At 39.7% G+C, this 23,854-nt stretch overlaps 1 protein-coding gene and 1 long non-coding RNA gene across 12 annotated transcripts in view; one reads left to right on the top strand and one right to left on the bottom strand.

The window, feature by feature from the left end:
• The window catches only part of NPHP3 (nephrocystin 3), a 62,471-nt gene extending 45,300 nt beyond the window's left edge, over positions 1 to 17,171 (bottom strand). For 6 of the 10 annotated variants that reach the window (XM_049710533.1, XM_033417876.2, XM_004286532.4 and 3 more), the window contains exons 1-10: positions 16,715 to 17,165; positions 14,491 to 14,616; positions 13,766 to 13,916; positions 11,896 to 12,048; positions 10,382 to 10,515; positions 8,813 to 8,973; positions 6,418 to 6,574; positions 3,551 to 3,625; positions 2,057 to 2,230; positions 8 to 111 (exon numbers count right to left, since the gene is read on the bottom strand). In XM_049710533.1, coding sequence (XP_049566490.1) covers positions 8 to 111; positions 2,057 to 2,230; positions 3,551 to 3,625; positions 6,418 to 6,574; positions 8,813 to 8,973; positions 10,382 to 10,515; positions 11,896 to 12,048; positions 13,766 to 13,916; positions 14,491 to 14,616; positions 16,715 to 17,107 — 1,628 coding nt within the window. In that variant the 5' untranslated portion in view covers positions 17,108 to 17,165. Of the gene's footprint in view, positions 1 to 7; positions 112 to 2,056; positions 2,231 to 3,550; positions 3,626 to 6,417; positions 6,575 to 8,812; positions 8,974 to 10,381; positions 10,516 to 11,895; positions 12,049 to 13,765; positions 13,917 to 14,490; positions 14,617 to 16,714 lie in introns of all 10 variants that reach the window. The other 4 variants (XR_004480359.2, XM_033417877.2, XR_004480358.2 and 1 more) reach the window with 3 other exon arrangements.
• A 166-nt stretch (positions 17,172 to 17,337) lies between these two features.
• Positions 17,338 to 23,854, top strand: part of LOC125964545 (uncharacterized) — a 116,561-nt gene continuing 110,044 nt past the window's right edge. Inside the window, exon 1 of one of the 2 annotated variants that reach the window (XR_007477660.1) lies at positions 17,338 to 17,439. This is a non-coding gene — a long non-coding RNA (uncharacterized LOC125964545). The remainder of the gene's footprint in view (positions 17,440 to 23,854) is intronic. The other variant, XR_007477662.1, reaches the window with a different exon arrangement.

Genomic DNA, 23,854 nt, shown 5'->3' with positions numbered 1-23,854 from the left:
ATCATACCACTTTGATAAAAGAAGGGACTTTCCAGAGCCTGGTCCTCCAGATACAAGAAGGGGTGGAATTGGTGCTGGTGCTGCCACTAGATCATTAAGGCGCTGGTAATACTAGAAATAAAAATGAATTTAAATTGTGAAAAAGAACATGCCTCTTAGAACACTAAATAGAGTCAATTTCTGATTATCCTCTGAAATCAGTGGAGAAAAGCTGCATGAAAAAATGAAATCTACTTTTAATCAATAGCACCCTCATAACTGCTTATTTTTATGGCTGGTTAAATATGTCCAAAGTAGTAAAACTAAGAATGGGCCCCAATTTCTCCTACCATAGTATTAATGGATGAGGGGCAACCTTTCAGATCCCCATGGGGCTTTGCACCATTCAGATGTCCTGCAGAATGCTGCAGAGAGACTACTGCATTACCCCAAGTTCCTGAACCATGGAAAGTACCACAGGTGGCCTTGAGGGCACCAGCAGGCATCCTACATCTCCTGGTCAGAAGAACACCTGTCCAGAAGAACACCTGTCCTGTCTCAGTTTCCAGAGAAACAAGAGAGGGTCTTGTCTGGGGCCTTGGAGTCTCCCAACATGCTACTGAGAACCAAGCTAGGACACCTGAGATCTTTCTGAAACTGCATGTGTTCCATGCAAAGTCTGAGAACTCCTATTTCCTAGGCTTTCCCCAGATAGGAAAACCTCGTTCAGAGCTGAAAAGGACATGCTCAGAAAACTGAAATATCTCAGTCGTTATAAAGGAGTTTCCAAAGTCATCTTGGGGGTTAGGATGTTTATTAAGTGTACCAGTGGTCTAAATGATAGCTGATGAGGAATCAAAAGAATGTGTAATAAGTAGTTTATGCGAGCTTTAGGGTAGCAGAAATTTCCAGCAACTACAATAAATAATTACTTGGTATAGTTTTTCTATCAATTTTTCTGTTTGTCATATCATATTCCCCAGGAATTCAAATATTTCTCATAGAAATGATACTTCTCAAGAAGAAAAGGGCTTAATTGATTTATGACCTTGTAAATCCTAACAATTTAGTTCGTGGTCCCAACTAAAGCCCATTTATAGACCCATGTTTCCCACATTAAGACCCCTTGCCATAGAAGAAAGCATAGGATTTGGAGCCAGAAGACCTAGGTTAAAATCTCACATCTTCAATCTACACCCTGTATGCTCTTAGGCAAACTATAATCTGGACCTTAGGTCCTTCATTTATATAATAAAATAGTGATAGCAATTCCTCTCTTACAAAATGACAACAATTTAACATTTACCATATGCCGGGTACCGTGCCAAGTGCTTTATGTGCATGACCTGATTTAGAACCCCAAACAACCATGTGAGATAGGTGTTATTAATTATCCTCATTTTACAGACAAGAAAGTCAAAGTTTAGAGCTAAGTAACTTGATCAAAATCCATAGTGAGGAAATGGTGGAACCAGGACATAAACACTGACAGTCTAAATTATGAAAGTCATTAAAAATCCTATAAAAATACAGCTGTGACAGCTACTGTAATATTCTTCAAGATATTAGTTCTTATATTAATTTTAAAATATTATTAAGTATTTTTGAACTTGAACACAGATTCTTTGTGCACTTCTAGTTTTGTTTATTTGCTTAGATGTTTAAGGATGCTGAAGGACTGACCTGCCTACTGCATTAACTACTCTGCTTTGTTTTCTGAATGTTTGATATTTTGATTCCTCCAAGAATTGGAACAATAGAGAGCCTTCCTATTTTTATCAAGTTTCCTAGGTATCCTAAACTTGGTCTGGTGAATTGCAAATGGTAGCATAATAAACATGTAGTTGATAAATCCTAATCTGTAACTAAACATGTTTGATATTCGTAAGTATATTTGAATCTCACACATCTTTCATATGATACAAACCTAAGCACATGTCTCAACATGGATAATTAAGCCATGAGGGCAGATACTAACACAATCCTCAACCTTGACTATAATTAGGTGAAACCACAATTATGATACAGCCTTTAAGCAGTAACTGATCTTTGTTGGAACAATACTCCAAATGCTTACTTTCTCAAATCCCAACTCATGGGCTGAATTTGAAGCCTGCTGAAAAGCTTCCATTTGCTCTTGTTCATCATGTATGTCCCACAGAACATCACCAAAATCATCTTCTTCTGGAATAGAATCTTCACTGCCCAAATCCTTAGTTTCCAGGTCTGTAGTTTCAAAGCCCAGGATGTCCTGAACACCAAGAGCAAGCACACAAAAGCAAACAAAGGAAGTGAAGACCTTGTACAGTATTGTCAGCACACAGGCCTAACGTGGCCCTCACCTACCTCGGAGGGCAAGCCCAAACCTATGGCCTTTGTATGGTACCTCCAGGGATCAATTTATAACTATAAAAATAAGCAATAGTTTAAAAATAAAGAAAAGAAGTAAAGAAATATTAAAATAATAAAAACAAACACCACTCTCATTCATTAAAAATAAAGTTAGAGGCAATCTGGTTTCTGAAAAATGTTACACAGTATCTTTGGTTATATCTGGCTGGTGAACAATTTTAAAGACCGTGCTAATGTCTAAGAAATATGCTGCTTTACATTTTTACAAGCATTTAATTACTAAGATGGGGTTTCTTGATATCAAATATCTCTGCTATGATGTCTAGTCTTTATATTAATCACTGAAAATATGTTGTCCTACAAATGGTAAAGTTGGTCAATATGTCCATTTTCACTTACTGCCATTTACTCTGTTCAATTCATCTTATTTTGGGGCTCACTCTTTTTCTCTGATAACAAATCTGCATACTTGTAACACAAGTTAATTTAAAAAAGCAATTTAATCCCTTACTTCTCAAATAGGGTCCCTGGTACCCTGAGGGAGGGGCCAGCAGGTAAGGATAAACACAAGCTAAACATCTGGTGCCCATTTTACTTGAAGATAGGGAATTATTTTTCTTTTTCTTATCATTATTAGAATTTTTGCTGATACATAATTTTAAATGATTTTTAATAGTAAAAAAGGACAGGTAAACATCAAGCAGAATATATAATTCACATAAAGTTTCAAGATAATACTGAGACATCATAGAAACTTTCAGTTTGAGACACCTCTGTGATCCATGATCTCAGACACCTAGAGGTGTGTTTTCACCCCTCTCTATTGCTAGGGGGATAATGTGGTAGAAAAATTCAAGACAGATTTTTCTAATATACAAAAACTCAAGGTGCACACAGAATCTAAGGAGACTCTCTGTTGAATAGGGTGAACATTATCCCTCATATACTTCCTTTTTACCTACCACTTTTGTAATCCATTTTATACTTAACGGATATTAAAACATCAAATCGTTTGTGAGACAACTGAGAGATACAGATACATGGTACTGGGAATAACACAATAATACCACCAGATGGACTCTTGCCAGAAAAGAGGGCACTTTACCCCGGTATTGTTTTCAAAAAAAACCAAATACGGGATTTTCTCTGGAAAACCCAATTTTATTGAAATCACTCTTAAGATATTTGAGCAGAAATCTTACAGGGAATGCACATTTACCTGTTTAATAATCTTTTCTACGTAAATATAGGTTTTATAGACTCCTTCTGCAGGATCTCCTGAGTGATCAATGATCTGGGGGGAAAAAAAGAAGTTTAACAACAAGAAAAAAACAAGACTAACAGGAGGAGGAGGGGGCGGTAAACACTTTTAGAGTGCTTATATGTTAGGAACTGTTCTAAGTACTTTGCATATATTAGCTCATTTACCCTCACAACCCTACGAGGGAGGCACTGTTATTCTCTCCATTTCATAGAAGAGGAAACTGAGGCAAGTTAAAAAAGTCGTCTAAGGTCACACAACGGATTTAGTGTGAACAATGTTGCAAATAAAACAAAAAGTATGCTTTCTGTTTTGCTTATGTGTCCATCTGAGAAAGTGACTGGAGTTGGTGATACCAAAACTCTGTCCAGAACCTGGTGTCACCACTGAAAGTCCACTTTGGTCTGGATGATGCACACACCTGCCCATTTTGACATGTGACAGCAGGAACCTGTTAAGGAACCAGATAGGTGGGATGGTGTGTGCTGGGGCCCTGGTAGCAGCGTCTGCGACCCCACGGTGCATAGTGAGGCCATGGAGCCTCTGTCCCAGCCAGCACTTGGACGCAAACAGAAATAAACTTTATCATGTGGAGCAGAGAGTGTGGAAAATGTTCCTAAGTTTGGCTTGATTCTTTTCAGCTCACAGCCTTGGGGGAAATAGTTTTTATTTTTTTCTTCTTGTCCTATAACCTGAACACATAGGTTCATATAAAAGCCCTCCCTGAATAGTGCTTGCTTTCTGCCTGTTTGTTTCGGAAGGGTAACCAGGGTAACCTGAGGAAATATGGAAGGGTTGGGGTCCCAGGTTGTAGTGGTCAGAGGGAACCAACCTTTCATTTGTGGGAGACAATGGGACCCCCTCTGCTTTCCCCTGTGGGCTGGGGCCTGGCACACAGTAGGTGCTCAACAAATCTGTGGGTTACTTATGGAATGATCCAGAGGAGTGGTGGGGGGAGGAGCCACGTGCCAAGGCGGAGGGAAGCTCCACGACCTTCACTTGGGGGACAGGTCGGGGAGCTGGTACAGAGGACAAGGCAATCCCCCCACCGCCACCCCAACTGTCACTCTCAGTTCCTCCCCTGCTTGGCTGGGGGGCTTGGCCCAGGGTGAAAGGAATGGTCTTTTTTCAGGAAAATTCCAATGGCTGAATTCTCACACTTCTGCTTCAGGTAAGAACTTGTGGATACCTTGCTAATCAATTCACCTTTGTGGGTATGAACATTCCAAAGCTGGGAAAAGCCCAACACCAGCCTTTATTGTTTTAATCACTCTGCTGAGTGTCCCTTCTCTTGATGTCCTGAATAAAGGTCATGTTTTTTTTTGTAAACACACACACATATACACATATACACACGTACACATGTGTATACACACGTATGCATGCCAACACATTGACACACACACATGAGTTAAACAGCTACTTTAATTTCATCTTATGTATTCTGTACCATTCAATACACATAACCTTCAAAATCCATCTTTATGCCAATAAAGCAAAGAAGTTTGCTACATTTAAATTTATAATCATAGTAGAGGGATCTTATTTGACTCCTATATAAAAAAATTCATCCTCTAGTATACTAATTTTTAAAAGCAATATTTATAGAATAAATAGAAAAAAGATAAAGATTAATATCTTTCGTCGTGGCACCTAGTGAACTAGGCTGGTACTAAAATAATTCAAACAAAGAATGAAATGGCTCTGGAGATTAACTGTAATAAAAATGTACTCTTGTCTTAGACTCTTCACTATGTTATGCTGGCCTCAAGAAAAATGCCTGTATTCATATTTAATCTTATTTTCTGGCTAGGCATAGAGAAACAGAAACTTCGTCAAAATCCTAGGGTTGTTTTTGATTGTATTCTTAACACTAACTATAAACATTTACTATAAACATTTACATTAAACATTTACCAAGTTAGTAATGCAAAGCCTGTAATCTCTATTCTAAAATATATCCTACCACGCATCTAGGGATGATCAAATCCTTCTACTCATCATCAGTTTTTGGCTTTTCCCAATGCTTTCAGGAAAGGTTACCATGAAAAGGCTCCTCCTTACACTAATCCTTGGTCAATAATAGATAGAAGGACTCTGTGCTTGGGAAAAAAGCACAGTAGAGATTCTGATTTATCCACTACAGATCATACACTTTTGAGGCACATATTGCTGTTGATGCCTCTCTTTCTCTCATAGTCCACAACTAATCTGTTAGGAAATCTATTGGCTCTGTCAAAATTTATCCAGAATCCTACTGCTTTATCTTTTATTTTTTTTGCGGTACGCGGGCCTCTCACTGTTGTGGCCTCTCCCGTTGCGGAGCACAGGTTCCGGACGCGCAGGCTCAGCGGCCATGGCTCACGGGCCCAGCCGCTCCGTGGCATGTGGGATCTTCCCGGACTGGGGCACGAACCCGTGTCCCCTGCATCAGCAGGCGGACTCTCAACCAGTGTGCCACCCGGGAAGCCCCCTACTGCTTTTTATCACATCCTCTACCACCACCCTGGTCTAAGCCACCAGCATCTCTCATTTGGATGACGGCAACAGCTCTCCACCTCTGCCCTATCCCACTACCTTCCCTCCAAACCACAGTCGATTCTCAACACAGTCAATTCTTCCTCTTTGGTTAAATCCTTCAATGGCTCCCCACCTCACTCTAAGTAAAAAAAACAAGGTTCTTCAGCATCGGCCCCGATGACCGCTCCTACTTATGTCCCCTCACTCGTTCTGCTCCAGCCCCGCTGGCTTCCTTCCTCTCCCCAAACACGCCAGCGCCTCTCTCTGCCAAGCATAGGTTCTTAAAAAAAACCTATGAATTTTACCTTGGCTTTGTTGGTCTTGTTCAGGTTAGAAACTTGATCAATCAGGTGCTGGACAGAGTCAGAACTGACTTTCCCATCTTCCAAACGATGATAAATTAATCGTGGTTTGCCTTCAGGGTTTTTCAGAAAAGCTTCTTCACAGTCTTCCAATAACAGGCTAGATTGGAAATCAGTATTTCTTGTGCTATGCTGCACTGTAGCAGCACACAGTTAGTCAATTAACCTAAGTGCCAAGAAGGGGGATTTACTACAATGACAAGTGGCCAGAAAAGGCCCCGCTGCAGAATAAGTGAAACTTTCCAAAAATGGTTGTTTTTATAGCTCTGTTCTAGCTTAGTGTCAATATTAAAGTATAATATATTCACTAGCAGACAATGAGAGTAGGTACAATAAATTAAATTTTAAAGCACACATAATTTTAATATTTTAAAATCTAATTTAAAAAAAACTTCTCAAAAATACTGTTAAACATTGCTCAAAATAATGGTCCATGCTCATGAGACTTTGCAAATAAATGGAAAACCTAATTCTATTCACAATTATATAATTTCAAGTTAAAACACAAAAATCATCAGCCTCAAGGTTTCAAGATTTTTCTCTTCTCTAATCCTTTAGCCTCTACTCATTCAATAAATGATCTGAATCCTTATACCCCAGATACACTGTAAGAAAGATCCAGAGGCAGATGGGGAAGGTTAGATAGCTATTAAAATCTTGACTGTGGTAAAGGTTAAAAAAAAATTCTAACTATGCTCAATGTACTGTAACTACAGTTTGTACCATTCCTATTTAAATTCCAGAAAAATCTTCAAATAACCTACTAGTGTTTTCTACACCACAAGGAAAACTAAACAATTCCCCTTTCTAAAAAGCATTAAATGAAAGTTTGTCTAGAAAGGCAAATTACTGTGTGTATACAGGGGAAAGCCATTATATGATTCAGAATTTGCGTAAAAAACTAAAATACCAGCCCCAATACGAAAGAGAAAAAAAGCAAAAAGAAGAAAACAGAAAGAAAAAACAACATGGTTTTAAGGATTAAAGCATTAACAAGAGAAAAACAACAAGTGAGATATACTATCACCTAAGATAAAATACTACCTAGATATTAAAGAATAAAACAGGATATATTCTTTTTTTTTTTTTTTTTTGCAGTACACGGGCCTCTCACTGTTGTGGCCTCTCCCGTTGCGGAGCACAGGCTCCGGACACGCAGGCTCAGCGGCCATGGCTCACGGGCCTAGCCGCTCCGCGGCACGTGGGATCTTCCCGGACTGGGGCACGAACCTGTGTCCCCTGCATCAGCAGGCGGACTCTCAACCACTGCACCACCAGGGAAGCCCCAGATATATTCTTAATATAAAAACAAAACAGGAAAATAAAAGAGGGAAGGGGAGGTAAAGGACTCCAACTAAAGGAAATCAAGTTGAAGGAATCCTTAAACTTATTTTGGGAAAAGGTTCCTTGACCACGTAGCTCCTTGGCCACCTGGTCTCCGGGTAGAGTCTTAAGGATCAATGATAGGTTATATTGCAGGAACTCTCATAAAGCTTAGGGCTCCAAACACTTCCAAACACAGTTAAAGTCAGAGTTGGTCCTCAATAAAAAGAGAAAAATGCTTTGGAAGGATTAAATCCAATCAGATAGAAAATATAGAAAGAAAAATTAACTTCTTATTTAACCTCCTATCTATCTTACTTTGTCTTCTATCTATATATCTAACTGGTAACAAAAAAAAAAGCTTCATTTGCAGACTAGATTCATTGATGTGATTATATTTCACATTATAAGAAAACTGCTCACTTTACTGGATTTAAGTAGTTAGCTCCTCAGAGAATTAAAAATATGATTTAACACCTATGCAAGTGTTCAAGTGCCTCTCAATCTGTATCTGAAGAAAGAAAATAATGAAGGTTAATGCTGATTATTGAAATCAGGGGTCACCACCTTCTTCTGTAAAGGGTCAGCTAGTAAACATTTCAGGCTTTTTGGGCCATACAGTCTCTGCTGAAATACTCAACTCTGCTGTTGTAGTGTGAAAGCAGCTGTAGACAATACATAAATGAATGACCATACCTGGGCTCCAATAAAACTTTATTTATAAAAACAGGTGGCTGACTGGATTTGACCTGAGGGCCATAGGTTGCTGACGTCTGATTAAAATGATCTTTACATTAATGATGTTAATCTTATAACCTATTAACAAGCCTAACAGCGTGAAACTTTTAATTTTTTATTTTATTCACATATTAAAAGTCATAGAATTTACTGAATTTCATGGATTGTTTTTGATTGTAAGAATGCAATTAGAACTTATCTTTCAAGTTCATCTGGTAATCTCAATTTCTATTTATGAGTTTAACTTCTATAATAAATTATAGAATTTTCAGCTTACCTTGGTAAGGTTAAATGAATGAATAAGATAACTAATGAACTCTTCTCAATTTCCCATTTTCTTACAGTGAGGTACTGATTTTCAATATCAATTGGAAAATACACAGCATGGAAAAAATATCCCATTGTCTCACACATTCTTTTAAGTTTAGGTGAATAGTCCTAAAAACAAATTAAAACATAAGAAAGCACAGCTTATTTAACTAAAGATCTAGTCAGCTTCATACTACTTAAAATCAAAAAGGTTATGTTGTATATTCTCTGATTTAAAACTTTAAAAATTATATGATCACATCGTAAAGAAAATCTTTAAGAGAAAAGGCAAGTTTCTCTATAAAATAAAAATAGTAATAGCTTAGCAACTTTCCTGTTTCCTAGCTCAGAATATGATTTATCTCATAATAAACCTAAAACAACAGGAGTAAAGTATTAGACTATTTTGCTTTGGTAGTTATTTTTTATTATTATTACAAATGACTTTTGTTTATTGTTATAGGGTGAAAAATGTAAATCCATAGATTTATATAGTAAAAAGTGTCTGCCGTGATATATTAGAACACTAAAGCAAACAGATATAAAAATATGTTGGTCTATAACAAATTAAGGCACTTAGTATGATGATTATTATTATGCAATAAGTTAGTAATTCCCTCAACATGTGTTTGGGAACAGCCTATACTCAATGAGTAGAAGCTTTGGTTTTCAAAATACTTTGTCTTTTTACCAAAACTGAGTATTATCAAAAAGGAAAGCTAGATGAACTTATTAATCAACAATCTGGATGATGTTAATATAGCAGGTATAGCATGTGACATGCATATTTATTTAAAATTCAGTTAGAGCAGTAGTTGGTAAACTTTTCTGTAAAGGGCCAGATGGCAAATTAATAACAGCTTAAGAACTTGGCTGTTCTGGCAGAGGTTTTTGTGGTCCATTTAGTCTCCATCATAATTTATTCTGCCATTAGTGAGAAGCAACCTGAGACAATACATTGCACGTGGCTGTGTTCCAATATAACTTTATTTATAGACACCAAAATTTGAATTTCATATAATTTTCATGTCAAAATATTCTTCTTCTTTTGATTTTTTTCAACCGTTTAAAACTGTAAAAACCAATCTTAGCTCTAGGTCATACACAGACAGACTGCAGGCCAGATTTGGCCCACAGGCTGTAGTTTGCTGACCCCTGCCTTAGATTAACCCCAGTGGCTGCCTTGAAAAATTTAAAACCATGACAAGGATTAAATTTTGACATAATCTGAAACAGATTCAAGAATAGAGCTGGCAGGTATTAACTATAGCAGGCACCATCAGTAAGGGCCGTAAACACTGTGGAGAACGTGTAATGAAGTTTTCAAAAGCATAAAGTTCTAAGGCCTTAATTTGAATATACTGATAATACTGAGTAAGACGTTTTCTTAAGAAAAGCCCAAGATGCTTCCTACTCTTTAAGACATAATCTAGTGGGTAGTAAACTACTTGGTTCAGGCAATCAGTAGTATCATAACCAGGACACAATATTAACTTTATTTTAAATCAGTGAATACAGAATTTATAAATGCCCTCACCTTAAGGAAAAGATCCATTTCGGGCTGGGTTTCATCTGTATAAATGAGGTAACATCTGACAGTGTTACTCCACAGAGAATGTGAAAACAAGGGGGTAACTTGTAATAAACTAGCTACAGCAATATCCCAGTCATCTGAAAATAAAATTTCTCATAAGTTCCCGAAAAATAATTACTAGAAAACATTTGACAAGATGATTCCCCAAAAGTCTGAAAGAAAACAACAGGCATCATCTGATCTCACTTGTAATACCGACAAAGCTTCTAGAATAAGGTATCAGAAGGCAATCAGTTCTCTAACCTCAAATTCTATCTTGGGGCATAAAGCAATCAATGTCACCAGTGGTCTTTGCTGGGGTACCCGTGGCTCCAGTCAAATGTCAGGGAACTAGGCAACACGGGCTGTTCAATTAGTTTGCTACTTGAGGAGAGCCTACATTCCCAGGCTGGCCTATAGTTTTATCTACTTATTATTTTTGAAATACATTGAGTCAAAAAGAAAGTTCAAGAACGGTACAAAAAATAACCAAAAGATAGTTAGTGAGAATGAATATTTTAAGACATATTTGACTAATTCAAAATGCATAATTAAAAAAATAATTTTCATTTTGCTAATAGATAAATAATTTCAGGTTTTTAAAAAATTTTATTTATTCATTTATTTATCTTTGGCTGCATTGGGTCTTGGCCACTACGCAAGGCTCTCTCTAGTCGCGGTGAGCAGGGGCCACTCCTTGTTGTGGTGCATGGGCTTCTCACTGCAGTGGCCTGTCTCTGTCATGGAGCACGGGCTCCAGGCGCGTGGGCCTCAGTACTTGTAGCACGTGGGCTCAGTAGTTGTGGCTCACGGGCTCTAGAGCACAGGCTCAGCAGCCCTGGCTTTAGTTGCTCCACAGCAGGTGGGATCCTCCTGGACCAGGGCTTAAACCTGTGTCCCCTGCATTGGCAGGTGGACTCCCAACCACTGTGCCACCAGGGAAGTCCCTATATTTCAAAGTTTTAAGAAAAGAGTGGAGCTACTTATAACATTTCAGATCTGAGGTGGTATTGAAATTCTGAACAGATCTTAAGAGCTGTTTTCGATACCAAATTATATAAAAGATAATGAATAAGAATACTATATTATATAACTGAAGTTTTGTACTCTACTCCACAACTTCTCTAACCTTCAACACCATCAAAGATGCAGAGGGAAGACTAAACACTACTGTTTTTCCGTTAATCTACATTAGGCTCTCACCGCTCAACTAAAATATCCGAGAACTCAGACCAGAAATTCAGTTATTAGAACCTATTGGCCAGTCTGGCCGGGAGGCACCAACTGATCCTGATGTGAATTATGTAACTTCATCATTCCTGGTCAGTGACAAGCACGAGTACATGATGGTTTGACAGTGGAAGACACCCAGAACACAAGTCTCATGCTCTGCTGATGGCAGTTTTCCCAGCATAAGATTATAGTACACAAACAGTCACTACCATTAACCAAGGTAATTGGCAAATGGCGTGTGTTACCTCTGTTGACGTTAGCAAAGGGTCCTTCTATATCTATAGAACTAAGGGCAAACTCAGGGCCCCGGAAAGACTGCTGAAGCTGAATCATACTCCCTATGGAGGGCTCACTTCCCAAGGCTCCACCAGTCCAATACTCGCACTGGGGTCCAGCAGCTGTAAAAGCAAGAGATTTCATCTGATGAAAACCAAACTATATTGGAATTTCAAAAACTTATCATATATATTCAATGGATTTCTAATGCAAAAAATACAACAATATTATAAATACAACAGATATTCAAAGTTTGATTTTGAAATCAAAACAATGATTTTGAAAGTACTTTGCCACCAACTTCTGGCAAGTTCTAAGGTGGTGGTTAACATAATTCTGGTTATCACTTCAAACTTAAAAAGGGGATTAAAAAGAGAAAGATGAAAAGAAATTAGGAATACAATAACCAAAAGAATTATAATAACAGAGAGGAGTTAAAAACACCCCCCAACAAAAAAATTCTAAAAAACATTCCTAACTATATGATTTAGGTTATCAGTGTAAAATGTGAAGGAAAGAATTTCAAAGGAAGACTATTACTAGCACACCAGTAATTAATATTGGTAATTCATTAGGATGTAAGCTAAGGATGTAAAGAGCACATTTTCTTTAACCTCTCAGAGCAAAAAAAATTGTCTGAATCAATAAGTACTTATGAACACGCTGATTTTTTTTTAATAAATAATAATTCATGGCATCCTTGACTAAACATAAGTAAACTGGTATTTGGGCTAAATCTCTGGCAAAACTGAGATTATTATTTGTGGGTGACAAATAATGAGTGACATTCCCTCAAGCATTCCTTCTTCATGTTTATATCGAAATAGGAAGAAAGACCTATGAGGAAATATTAACTCGTTTTTATTAACTTGCTAAGAGAATTAGAATATAATAGTTTTGAAACCCTGTACATTTTAACATATGTCAATACTGAAATAATCACGAGGACTAATGCCATTAAGAATCACTTCACTTTTTTTTCTCAAAAGTTAGTAATAAAAGTCCCAGGATGCTAGTTGCCATATTTCACTCCAAAATACATTAGTTTGTAAGAATATAATTATAGTTTTTTTAATAAATGGTAGAGTGACTGCATTTTTCCACCACATTTAAAATAGAATATTTCTCAAAATCAATCACACTTCATTATTATTTCCTTGGAACACAGTGGACCCTTTCAGTCTATGATTCCAAGTTTTTCTTTATTTCTAGAAAAAACACTTTCTATGTTTAATTGTAAAACAAAAACTTTAAAAGTATTTCACAAAACTGCATTGGAAACCACTCAGTGAAATATTATGCAGATATTCTGATAGTTGTAAAGAATATATCAATTATGTGGAAAAATAATGTGACATAGACTACTGTCCTCCAACATCCATTCTTCCCTTCTTCCTTTAGTGACACAACCCCAAGTTTTATGTGGATACATGGCTCTCCCGCTAATGATTACGCTTTCCCATCTTCCTAGGTAGAGTTCTGGCCAATGGGGTTTGAGTAGGAGTAATCTGTATATCTTTCAGATTGTGCTTTCAAGGAAAGTAAGGTATTCCCTCCCTCCCCCTGGCTAAATTGTAGATGTGATGTTGGGACTTAGAGGGGCTTAGACCAGAGAGAGAAAAGCTATGGGTTAAGGTTGGTAGAATAATGAGAGAGAAGGAACCTCAGCCTCTACATCATGGACTTCATAGAAAAGAGCTGTCATAACAACTGAGAAAGAGAAAGTGCAACTCTATTTGTAACAGCAATTACTTATAAGTAAAAGGATTCAAAGTTGGCTCTATAATCATTATACCTATATTGAAATCTCAAAATATTATATATAGGAAATAAATTTACCAGTAACATCTGTACAGTTGTCATCTGAATCAGACTCTCCAGGATCAAATACATGGATCCCCTGAACCTGTAGCCTCTGAAGTTTACTCTCCAACTCTCGCTTGGCCCTCAATAAATCCTGAATTTCATTTTCCTTGGTCTCCCTAAAAATCTTTAAAAGAAGGATTTTAATTTTGAAACCGTTTTCCATAATCAAAAATTGTATCAGCAACTTTTAAGAGAAAATTCTTTCTTTCACAAAATCAATATTCATTTGGTCCTTGATCTCCCCTTTTGTAGGATGAATAATCTGAGTACCTCTACATCACTGTTTTGTAACTGGAACCCACTGGAATTCCAGCAGGATGTGTGTCTGTAGTGTGGAGCTGCCTGTGTGCTACCTGATGTTTAGCAAATTTGTCCCCCTCCCATTTAATGCCAGTAATGCTTATCCATAGAAAACATCCCCAAACATTCTAAATGCTTTCCCCTAATAGAAACACTTTCCTTTCCCGCTCCCCCCCAGATCCCTATTAAAATGTTCACTTTTATACCTTTTCTTTGAAACTACCTTAAGTTTACCTCGTCCAACTCAAAAATGTAAAAAGTGCTTTAGTTTAGTTCTTATAACTTTCATGGCTCCTACATCATTTACTTCTGGCTATTCATCGCAGTATTATATGAACTTTTAAAATATACTGCTTTTATTCCATATCACTTTGGGGATAAAGATGTATGAAATTTACCTTAAATTGCCTCTTAACTTTATCTCTGTCATGTTCAAATGTAGCTGCTCTCTCCATTGCTTGATATTTTGCTTCTAAAGCACTTTCCTTTTCCCGAAGTATCTTCTGGTAAGTTTTCTGAAGTGCCTGGAATAATTTACCTCATTATTTATAACAAAAATAGCATGCCTCCCAAATTTTACATTATCTTATATACATATTAAATATCTTAGAATTTTAACAATCTACCTACTTTTTCACCAGTTATCAAGAACTGCATATTGCCATTCTATTCAAACACATAATGAAAAAAAAAACGCAAATATGCTTGAACTATAAATGAAGATATTTGACATTAAGCTTTCAATGGAAATTAATGCTTTTTCTTTGAAATACTGCACTAGTTCTTAATCTTCACTACACCTCAGCTTTCCCATCTTTAAGAGAACAAAAAGTACAACTTGTAAGGCTTAACCTGAAGGATAATTACTTCTGTGAGACTGTGCACTCCTTGGCTCCATGTCTTACTCCTCTTGCTAGCCCCAAGCACTAGCAGTGCCTGATACACGATAGGCTTCCAGTAAATGTCTGACTGAATGGATTAAATAAATACAGAAGGTTTTTAAAAAATGTCTAGATATGTGAGAAAGGAATCAAAAGGGTTACATAAGGAATCAGGATTGGTAACAGGAAATAACCTGGGACTGTGACATTTGTCAACACTTAGTGCACTCTACCCTGGTTGGTCTGGCTTTCTTTTCTACCTCCACCTCAGTCTTTTGCAATATGCAGTGAATCCAAGACAATGGCTTGGATGCATGAAATCAGATATCTGAAATGCATAAGTCCACTTCATATATGCAAGTGCATTAAGACTGCCCAATAGGAAAATCTGTAAGACAACAGATAAAACTGCTTATGTATTCTCAGATAACAGTGCTAATTAGACAACAGCTAATGGGAGTGGGGTAGGGGTGGAGAGGGATTGACTAGAAGGACTAGTCTAGAAGGAAGAAGGCTTCTTCCTTCTAGAAAAATCAGGTCTGAGGTATTTATTCTATTCCTCCTGTAATGAGCTCAGGAACACTTGGGCTGTCCAGAAGTCTCTTCCATAGTAAAGAAAAATAGAGTAAACAAACTACAACCCTCAGAGGGGCCCCAAACTGATGACACAAAATCTCACGCCTTTGCTCACAAAAAAATAACTTTCCTAATAATCAGTTAAAATAGATCTATTACAGGAAGGGCATGTAATAATTGTTTTTAGAGTAATTTAATCAAGTGGATTAAGGAAATTTGACTATACCTAGGGAACATTTTCAACCACAGCAGTTAAGGTGGTGAAAATCAGGGGCTGCCAGAAAAATTCACTTCAAGATCACTGAAATCCAACAGCTATGGAACTTCACAAAGAAACAAAAATAGGGGCTTCCTGGTGGTGCAGTGGTTAAGAATCCACCTGCCAGTGCAGGGGACACGGGTTCAAGCCCTGGTCCAGGAAGATCCCACCTGCTGCGGAACAACTAAGCCCGTGTGCCACAACTACTGAAGCCCGTGTGCCACAACTACTGAAGCCCGCGTGCCTAGAGCCCGTGCTTCACAACAAGAGCAGCCACGGCAGTGAGAAGCCTGCGCACGGTGATGAACAGTAGCCCCCACCCTTGCCTCTGACTAGAGAAAGCCCGCTCTTAGCAAGAAAGGCCCAACGCAGCCAAAAAAACAAGAATAAATAAATTTAAAAATATATTTAAAAGAATAAATAAAAATAAATTTTAAAAAAATTTAAAAAAAAAAGAAACTGAGACAGAAGCCCCACCTCCGAGGTATGTAAATTTGTGGGGGGGGTGGAGGGGTGGGAGGGCGAGGCGTGGTTAAAAACTCCTAGGAAGGGTTTGATGAGTTTCCTCAACAGATGTCACCAAAGTCTTTGGTGTATATGTGTGCCCCGTGTGGACCTACTTCTCTGGAGATTAGCATTTGTTGCTTCAGGACACTTTCAGGCTAATTGCTTCAAGGCATCTGAATGAATGGACCAGAAATAGAAAAGGGGGGGGCGGTTAGTTAAGGAATCAGTTTAGACCCCAAGACAGTACGTCCCCTCAAATTAAAATGCAGAGCAGTCAGGCGTCCAGGGGTCCAACTGGCAATGCGGCCAAGAGGCTGCGGGGAGGTGGGCAGGCGGCCCCGGGGCTCAGTTTCCCGGGTGTCGCGGCCGTCTCCGGTGAGCGCCCGGGCCCAGCGTTACCTGCAGCTCTGCCCGCAGCCGCTTGTTCTCCGTGTCCAGCTTGGCCTCGCGGCGGCCCATGGATAACAACTCCTGGTTCTTGCTGACCCGGAAGATCTCGTACTCCTTTTTCAGCCGCTCGTACTCGGCCGCCGCGTACTCCAGCTCGGGCACCGACGAGCCAGTGGACTTGAAGCTGGCCCCCAGCAGCCCGCCGCCGCCCGCCCCGCGGGGCAGCGAACCCGGCCCGGCCCCCGCCCCCGCCCCCGCGCCCCGGCGGAACGAGCTGCGCAGCAGGCGGGCCTTGGGCTTCACCTCCACCGGGATCTCGCAGGCCTCGCCGCCGCCCGCCCCGTACGTGTCCTCGATCACCTCCCCGCCGGCGGGGCTCACGAGCGACGAGGCAGTCCCCATGGCGCCGGCGGCCGCCGCTCCTTGCCACCAGGTAACCAGGAGGGGGCGGGACCAGACGAGTGAGACGGGGCGGGACAGCAGGAAGGGGCGGGGCGAGCGCATCGAGAAGGGGAGGGCTAGTGGGCGGATGACAGGGATGGGGCGGGGCAGGGTGGCTAGGCGGGGCCAGAGGAGCGGAACGGATGGGGCGGGGCAGCAGGGCTGGGCTGGGAGTGAGAGCGGAGCGCGCGTGGGCGGAGTGAGCAGCGGGGCGGAGTGAGCAGCTGGGCGGAGTGAGCAGCGTGGCGGTCGCGCAGTTCCACCACAGCGCTATGTCAGGGCCTACGGACAAGGTGAGGTTTTGACTTTTTGCAACAAGGGACACTGCAGACAACACTTCACAGGAATATGGGGCATCTCACCAAGTAAAGGAAAGGATAGACTATGACAGTATTTGAGGGATATCATGAAAAATGGAGAGAGATGGGAAAACAGTTTTAAACTTTTAAGTCAAGAAAAGTGTGGGGTTGGCGTCTTCTCTCTTATGGTACCTTGTGTTCTTGCCCCTCCGCCGGGTTTCTAACCTCTCCAGGTTTGGAGCCCTGGGAAGGAGGACAGGAGAGGGGAGGGAAAGGCTTTATTTGATTGACACTGCTGTGAACTGGATGTTTGTGCTCTTTGCACTTGGCAAATGGTTAAAACTGGCTCTTCTCAGAGATAGTTTTGTAAGTTCTTCAAAGACTCTCTCCCCCTCATAACTGGAAATCTTTAATCTTCAGTTTTCTTGACCTGGGCTGGTGCAGCTATATTCCAGCTGGTGCTCACTGCTTCCCCAGCTGTAAGGAATTCAGTGATACTTTAAGGATCCTGTCCACTGATGTTTATTCCTCCCTACAGGGTCCCACTTGGGCAGACCCAAGATAATTCATGCTAGTTGACTTACTGGTGGGGTCCATATCTGATCTACAGGTGATACAGGTCAGGTTTCCTGGGAAACAGATTCTGAAATGGAGATAACCATGCAAGATGTTTATTTGGGAATGTCCTTGGGATCAACACCTGTAGAAAGGAAGGGAAAGAAGCAAAATTGGTCAGCGGGAGAAGCTGAGCTTTGCTGCAGCCTCGACAGATACCTTAGCCAATCTACAGGGAGTTCTGATCCTGGGATAGCTCTGCAGAGTTGTTCTAAATTGGGGTGGGGGGCTGGGACTTTGTACCCCCATACCAGACAGTCATCAGCTTTCTTCAGCCAAAGCAATCCCCTAGGAGACTGACAGTTGAGGACTGTCTGCTGGCATCACTTCCAGTGGCTGGAGGAACAAGTCTTTCAGGCATCACAACATCTACCACAACAGGAAACACATTTTCACCTCAAAGAATTCTGGGAATGCAGGCCAGTTCTCACTACCTCCATCAAAGTAGCTAGTCATCCTTTCTTTTACCCTATAAATTTTCTTCAGGAGGGAATCAGATACCAGGCCACTGTGTTCTTCAAACTCCAAGAGATACATATTAACTTCTTCAAATAGTCTCCTGAGATAAGGGGAAACATTCCCACCATCAAGTATCTCAAGAACTCCTCTCTTTTAAAGTCCTTTCTGATCACCAGCTTCTAATACTTGTACCCTCAATGTGGATCAGTGGTTCAGGGAATCATTCACTAGGTTTCTGCCACCTCCTTTGGAATGTGCATCAGCTGGAGACTTCCACTATTATACTTGCATACTAAAATAAAAAGCCATCACTCATTCCCTCCAAACCAATAGCAAACTACAGTAACTTCCCATAACTTGTGGAGTAAATTCAGATTCCGCAGCCTAGGACCAGTGCCCTGGAGCAATGACTCTCCTTTCCTCACCTCTAATTTATCCAGTAACATCCGTCTACCCACGTTCTTCCACCCTAGTTGGGCTGATTTTCTTCTTGTCCTCATACCAATGTAGTTTCTATTTCCTTTCAGTACTCTGCCAACCCTCATTTCTTTCAAAGTCTAGCTTCTTTCTCTAAGAAACTTTCCCTGGATAATAATACCTTTCAAGAGTTTATCATATCAATATTTTCAATTCAATAATCTTTGCCTTTGTGCAAAATACTGTACTTAACTTTTCCTGACCTTGTTCTCCATTAATTGTGTCCCCATTCTATTCATCTTGGTTTTTGGTAGTTGTTATTGTTATGATGCCATTTGTTGCTTAGATTCATCACCAGCAATCATATTGAACTCCTGCTGAGAACATAATGCAGTGCAAATGACTGATGACCCAAAGAGATGTCAGATGTGGCTGGGGTTCTCAAAAAGCGTAGGAGTTGTCACTGCCTTCCCTAATAACCTTTACATAGTTTTGCAGATACCCCCCCAAAACAAATCCAGGTTTGCTGAGACCATGGAGACTCCTTTCTATATAGTGATTACTGGCTGTCTTTCTCATCAAGGACAATATGGATAAATTCAGCACACATACTGATCTTGGATAACTGTTGGTTAATGCCTAAGTGACATAACTGAGTGAGTGAGCCCAGAGGTGACCAGTTACAGGGTGCCAGCAGATACTCAGTGTTGTTGGTTTCCAACATATTTATTAATCCTAAACTTATCACAGAATTTGTTCCAGTTTCCAACCTCATAATTTGTTTCCCTTCTTTATGGTGAATTTAACCCACAAACATCAGTCTTCATTTTGAAAGGATAATTTTGAATACAGAACTATGGTGCGGAATGAAGTCTCTGGCAGGCAGCTTATGGCCCGTTAAAGATGGCTACAAAATTTTTAATACTCTATCCATTGAAAGGTGAGGTTTATGATGAGGACAGGCTACATAATTTGTGGGACCCAGTTCAAAATGAAAATGTAGTGCCCTTTGTTCAAAAATTATAAAGAATTTCAAGACAACAATAAACCAAGCATGAACTCCTTTTGAGTTCAGGTTTCTATACAGCTGCACTTGAGATTTTTCAAAGGGTCACACAGCCATGACTCCAGCCTGTTTATGACTCCTCCCCTTGAATCTGGTTGAGCACTGGAACTTTTTTGACCAGTAGACTATGGCAGAAATGACTCTGTTCCACTTTCTGTATTTTGGAACACTCTCTCTAGGAACCTTGAGCTGCCATGTAAGGAGACCTACTGCCAAGGCTGCCAGACTGGAGAAGTTGTGTGTAGGCATTCCAGGCAACAGTCCCAGCTGGCCTAGCCTTCCAGCCAAGGCATGTGAAATGAAGCCATCTTGGACTCCTCAGGCCAAACTATTTGCTCACTGGGTACCACTAAGTGACTTTTTTTTTTTTTAACATCTTTATTGGAGTATAATTGCTTTACAATGGTATGCCAGTTTCTGCTTTATAACAAAGTGAATCACTTATACATATACATATGTTCTCATACCTCTTCACTCTTGCGTCTCCCTCCCTCCAACCCTCCCTATCCCACCCCTCCAGGGGGTCACAAAGCACCGAGCTGATATCCCTGTGCCATGCAGCTGCTTTCCACTAGCTATCTACCTTACGTTTGTTAGTGCATATATGTCCATGCCTCTCTCTCGCCCTGTCACAGCTCACCCTTCCCTCTCCCCATATCCTCAAGTCCGTTCTCCAGTAAGTCTGTATCTTTATTCCTGTCTTACCCCTAGGTTCTTCATGACATTTTCTTTCTTAAATTCCATATATATGTGTTAGCATACGGTATTTGTCTTTCTCTTTCTGACTTACTTCACTCTGTATGACAGACTCTAGGTCTATCCACCTCATTACAAATAGCTCAATTTCGTCTCTTTTTATGGCTGAGTAATATTCCATTGTATACATGTGCCACATCTTCTTTATCCATTCATCCGATGATGGGCACTTAGGTTGTTTCCATCTCCTGGCTATTGTACATAGAGCTGCAATGAACATTTTGGTACATGCCTCTTTTTTTTTTTTTTAACATCTTTATTGCGGTATAATTGCTTTACAATGGTGTGTTAGTTTCTGCTTTATAACAAAGTGAATCAGTTATACATATATATATGTTCCCATATGTCTTCCCTCTTGCGTCTCCCTCCCTCCCAGCCTCCCTATCCCACCCCTCCAGGCTGTCACAAAGCACCGAGCTAATATCCCTGTGCCATGCGTCTGCTTCCCACTAGCTATCTACCTTACTACGTTTGTTAGTGTGTATATGTCCATGACTCTCTCTTGCCCTGTCAGAGCTCACCCTTCCCCCTCCCCATAACCTCAAGTCCATTCTCTAGTAGGTCTGCGTCTTTATTCCTGCCTTACCCCTAGGTTCTTCATGACATTTTTTTTTCTTAAATTCCATATATATGTGTTAGCATACGGTATTTGTCTTTCTCTTTCTGACTTACTTCACTCTGTATGACAGACTCTAGGTCTATCCACCTCATTACAAATAGCTCAATTTCGTTTCTTTTTATGGCTGAGTAATATTGCATTGTATATATGTGCCACATCTTCTTTATCCATTCATCCAATGATGGGCACTTAGGTTGTTTCCATCTCCGGGCTATTGTAAATAGAGCTGCAATGAACATTTTGGTACATGCCTCTTTTTGAATTATGGTTTTCTCAGGGTATATGCCCAGTAGTGGGATTGCTGGGTCATATGGTAGTTCTATTTGTAGTTTTTTAAGGAACCTCCATAATGTTCTCCACAGTGGCTGAACCAGTTCACATTCCCACCAGCAGTGCAAGAGTGTTCCCTTTTCTCCTCACCCTCTCCAGCATTTACTGTTTCTAGATTTTTTGATGATGGCCATTCTGACTGGTGTGAGATGATATCTCATTGTAGTTTTGTTTTGCATTTCTCTAATGATTAATGATGTTGAGCATTCTTTCATGTGTTTGCTGGCAGTCTGTATATCTTCTTTGGAGAAATGTCTATTTAGGTCTTCTGCCCATTTTTGGATTGGGTTGTTTGTTTTTTTGTTATTGAGCTGCAAGAGCTGCTTGTAAATTTTGGAGATTAATCCTTTGTCAGTTGCTTCCTGTGCAAATATTTTCTCCCATTCTCAGGGCTGTCTTTTGGTCTTGTTTATGGTTTCCTTTGCTGTGCAAAAGCTTTGAAGTTTCATTAGGTCCCATTTGTTTATTTTTGTTTTTATTTCCATTTTTCTAGGAGGTGGGTCAGAAAGGATCTTGCTGTGATTTATGTCATAGAGTGTTCTGCCTATGTTTTCCTCTAACAGTTGGATAGTTTCTGGCCTTACATTTAGGTCTTTAATCCATTTTGAGCTTATTTTTGTGTATGGTGTTAGGGAGTGATCTAATCTCATACTTTTACATGTACCTGTCCAGTTTTCCCAGCACCACTTATTGAAGAGGCTGTCCTTTCTCCACTTACATTCCTGCCTCCTTTTTCAAAGATAAGATGACCATATGTGTGTGGGTTTATCTCTGGGCTTTCTATCCTGTTCCGTTGATTTATCTTTCTGTTTTTGTGCCAGTACCATACTGTACTGATTACTGTATCTTTGTAGTATAGTCTGAAGTCAGGGAGCCTGATTCCTCCAGCTCCGTTTTTTGTTCTCAAGATTGCTTTGGCTATTCGGGGTCTTTTGTGTTTCCATACAAATTGTGAAATTGTTTGTTCTAGTTCTGTGAACAATGCCAGTGATAGTTTGATAGGGATTGCATTGAATCTATAGATTGCTTTGGGTAATAGAGTCATTTTCACAATGTTGATTCTTCCAATCCAAGAACATGGTATATCTCTCCATCTATTTGTATCATCTTTAATTTCTTTCATCAGTGTCTTATAATTTTCTGCATACTGGCCTTTTGTCTCCTTAGGTAGCTTTATTCCTAGATATTTTATTCTTTTTGTTGCAATGGTAAATGGGAGTGTTGTCTTGCTTTCACGTTCAGATTTTTCATCATTAGTATATAAGAATGCCAGAGATTTCTGTGCGTTCATTTTGTATCCTGCTACTTTACCAAATTCATTGATTAGCTCTAGTAGTTTTCTGGTAGCATCTTTAGGATTCTCTATGTATAGTATCATGTCATCTGCAAACAGTGACAGCTTTACTTCTTCTTTTCCGATTTGGATTCCTTTTATTTCCTTTTCTTCTCTGATTGCTGTGGCTAAAACTTCCCAAAGCTATGTTGAATAAGAGTGGTGAGAGTGGGCAACCTTGTCTTGTTCCTGATCTTAGTGGAAATGCTTTCAGTTTTTCACCATTGAGCATGATGTTGGCTGTGGGCTTGTCATATATGGCCTATATTATGTTGAGGAAAGTTCCCTCTATGCCTACTTTCTGCAGGGTTTTTATCATAAATGGGTGTTGAATTTTGTCGAAAGCTTTCTCTGCATCTATTGAGATGATCATATGGTTTTTCTCCTTCAGTTTGTTAATATGGTTTATCACATTGATAGATTTGTGTATATTAAAGAATCCTTGCATTCTTGGAATAAACCCCACTTGATCATGGTGTATGATCCTTTTAATGTGTGTTGGATTCTGTTTGCTAGTATTTTGTTGAGGGTTTTTGCATCTATGTTCATCAGTGATATTAGCCTGTAGTTTTCTTTCTTTGTGACATCCTTGCCTGGTTTTGGTATCAAGGTGATGGTGGCCTCGTAGAATGAGTTTGGGAGTGTTCCTCCCTCTGCTATATTTTGGAAGAGTTTGAGAAGGATAGGTGTTAGCTCTTCTCTAAATGTTTGATAGAATTCGCCTGTGAAGCCATCTGGTCCTGGGCTTTTGTTTGTTGGAAGATTTTTAATCACAGTTTCAATTTCAGTGCTTGTGATTGGTCTGTTCATATTT

The sequence above is a fragment of the Orcinus orca genome, chromosome 5 (genome assembly GCF_937001465.1).
Source record: "Orcinus orca chromosome 5, mOrcOrc1.1, whole genome shotgun sequence".
NCBI classification, from domain to species: domain Eukaryota; kingdom Metazoa; phylum Chordata; class Mammalia; order Artiodactyla; family Delphinidae; genus Orcinus; species Orcinus orca.
The sequence above is the reverse complement of the archived record's forward strand: the minus strand, read 5'-3'. Positions and strand labels throughout refer to the sequence as shown.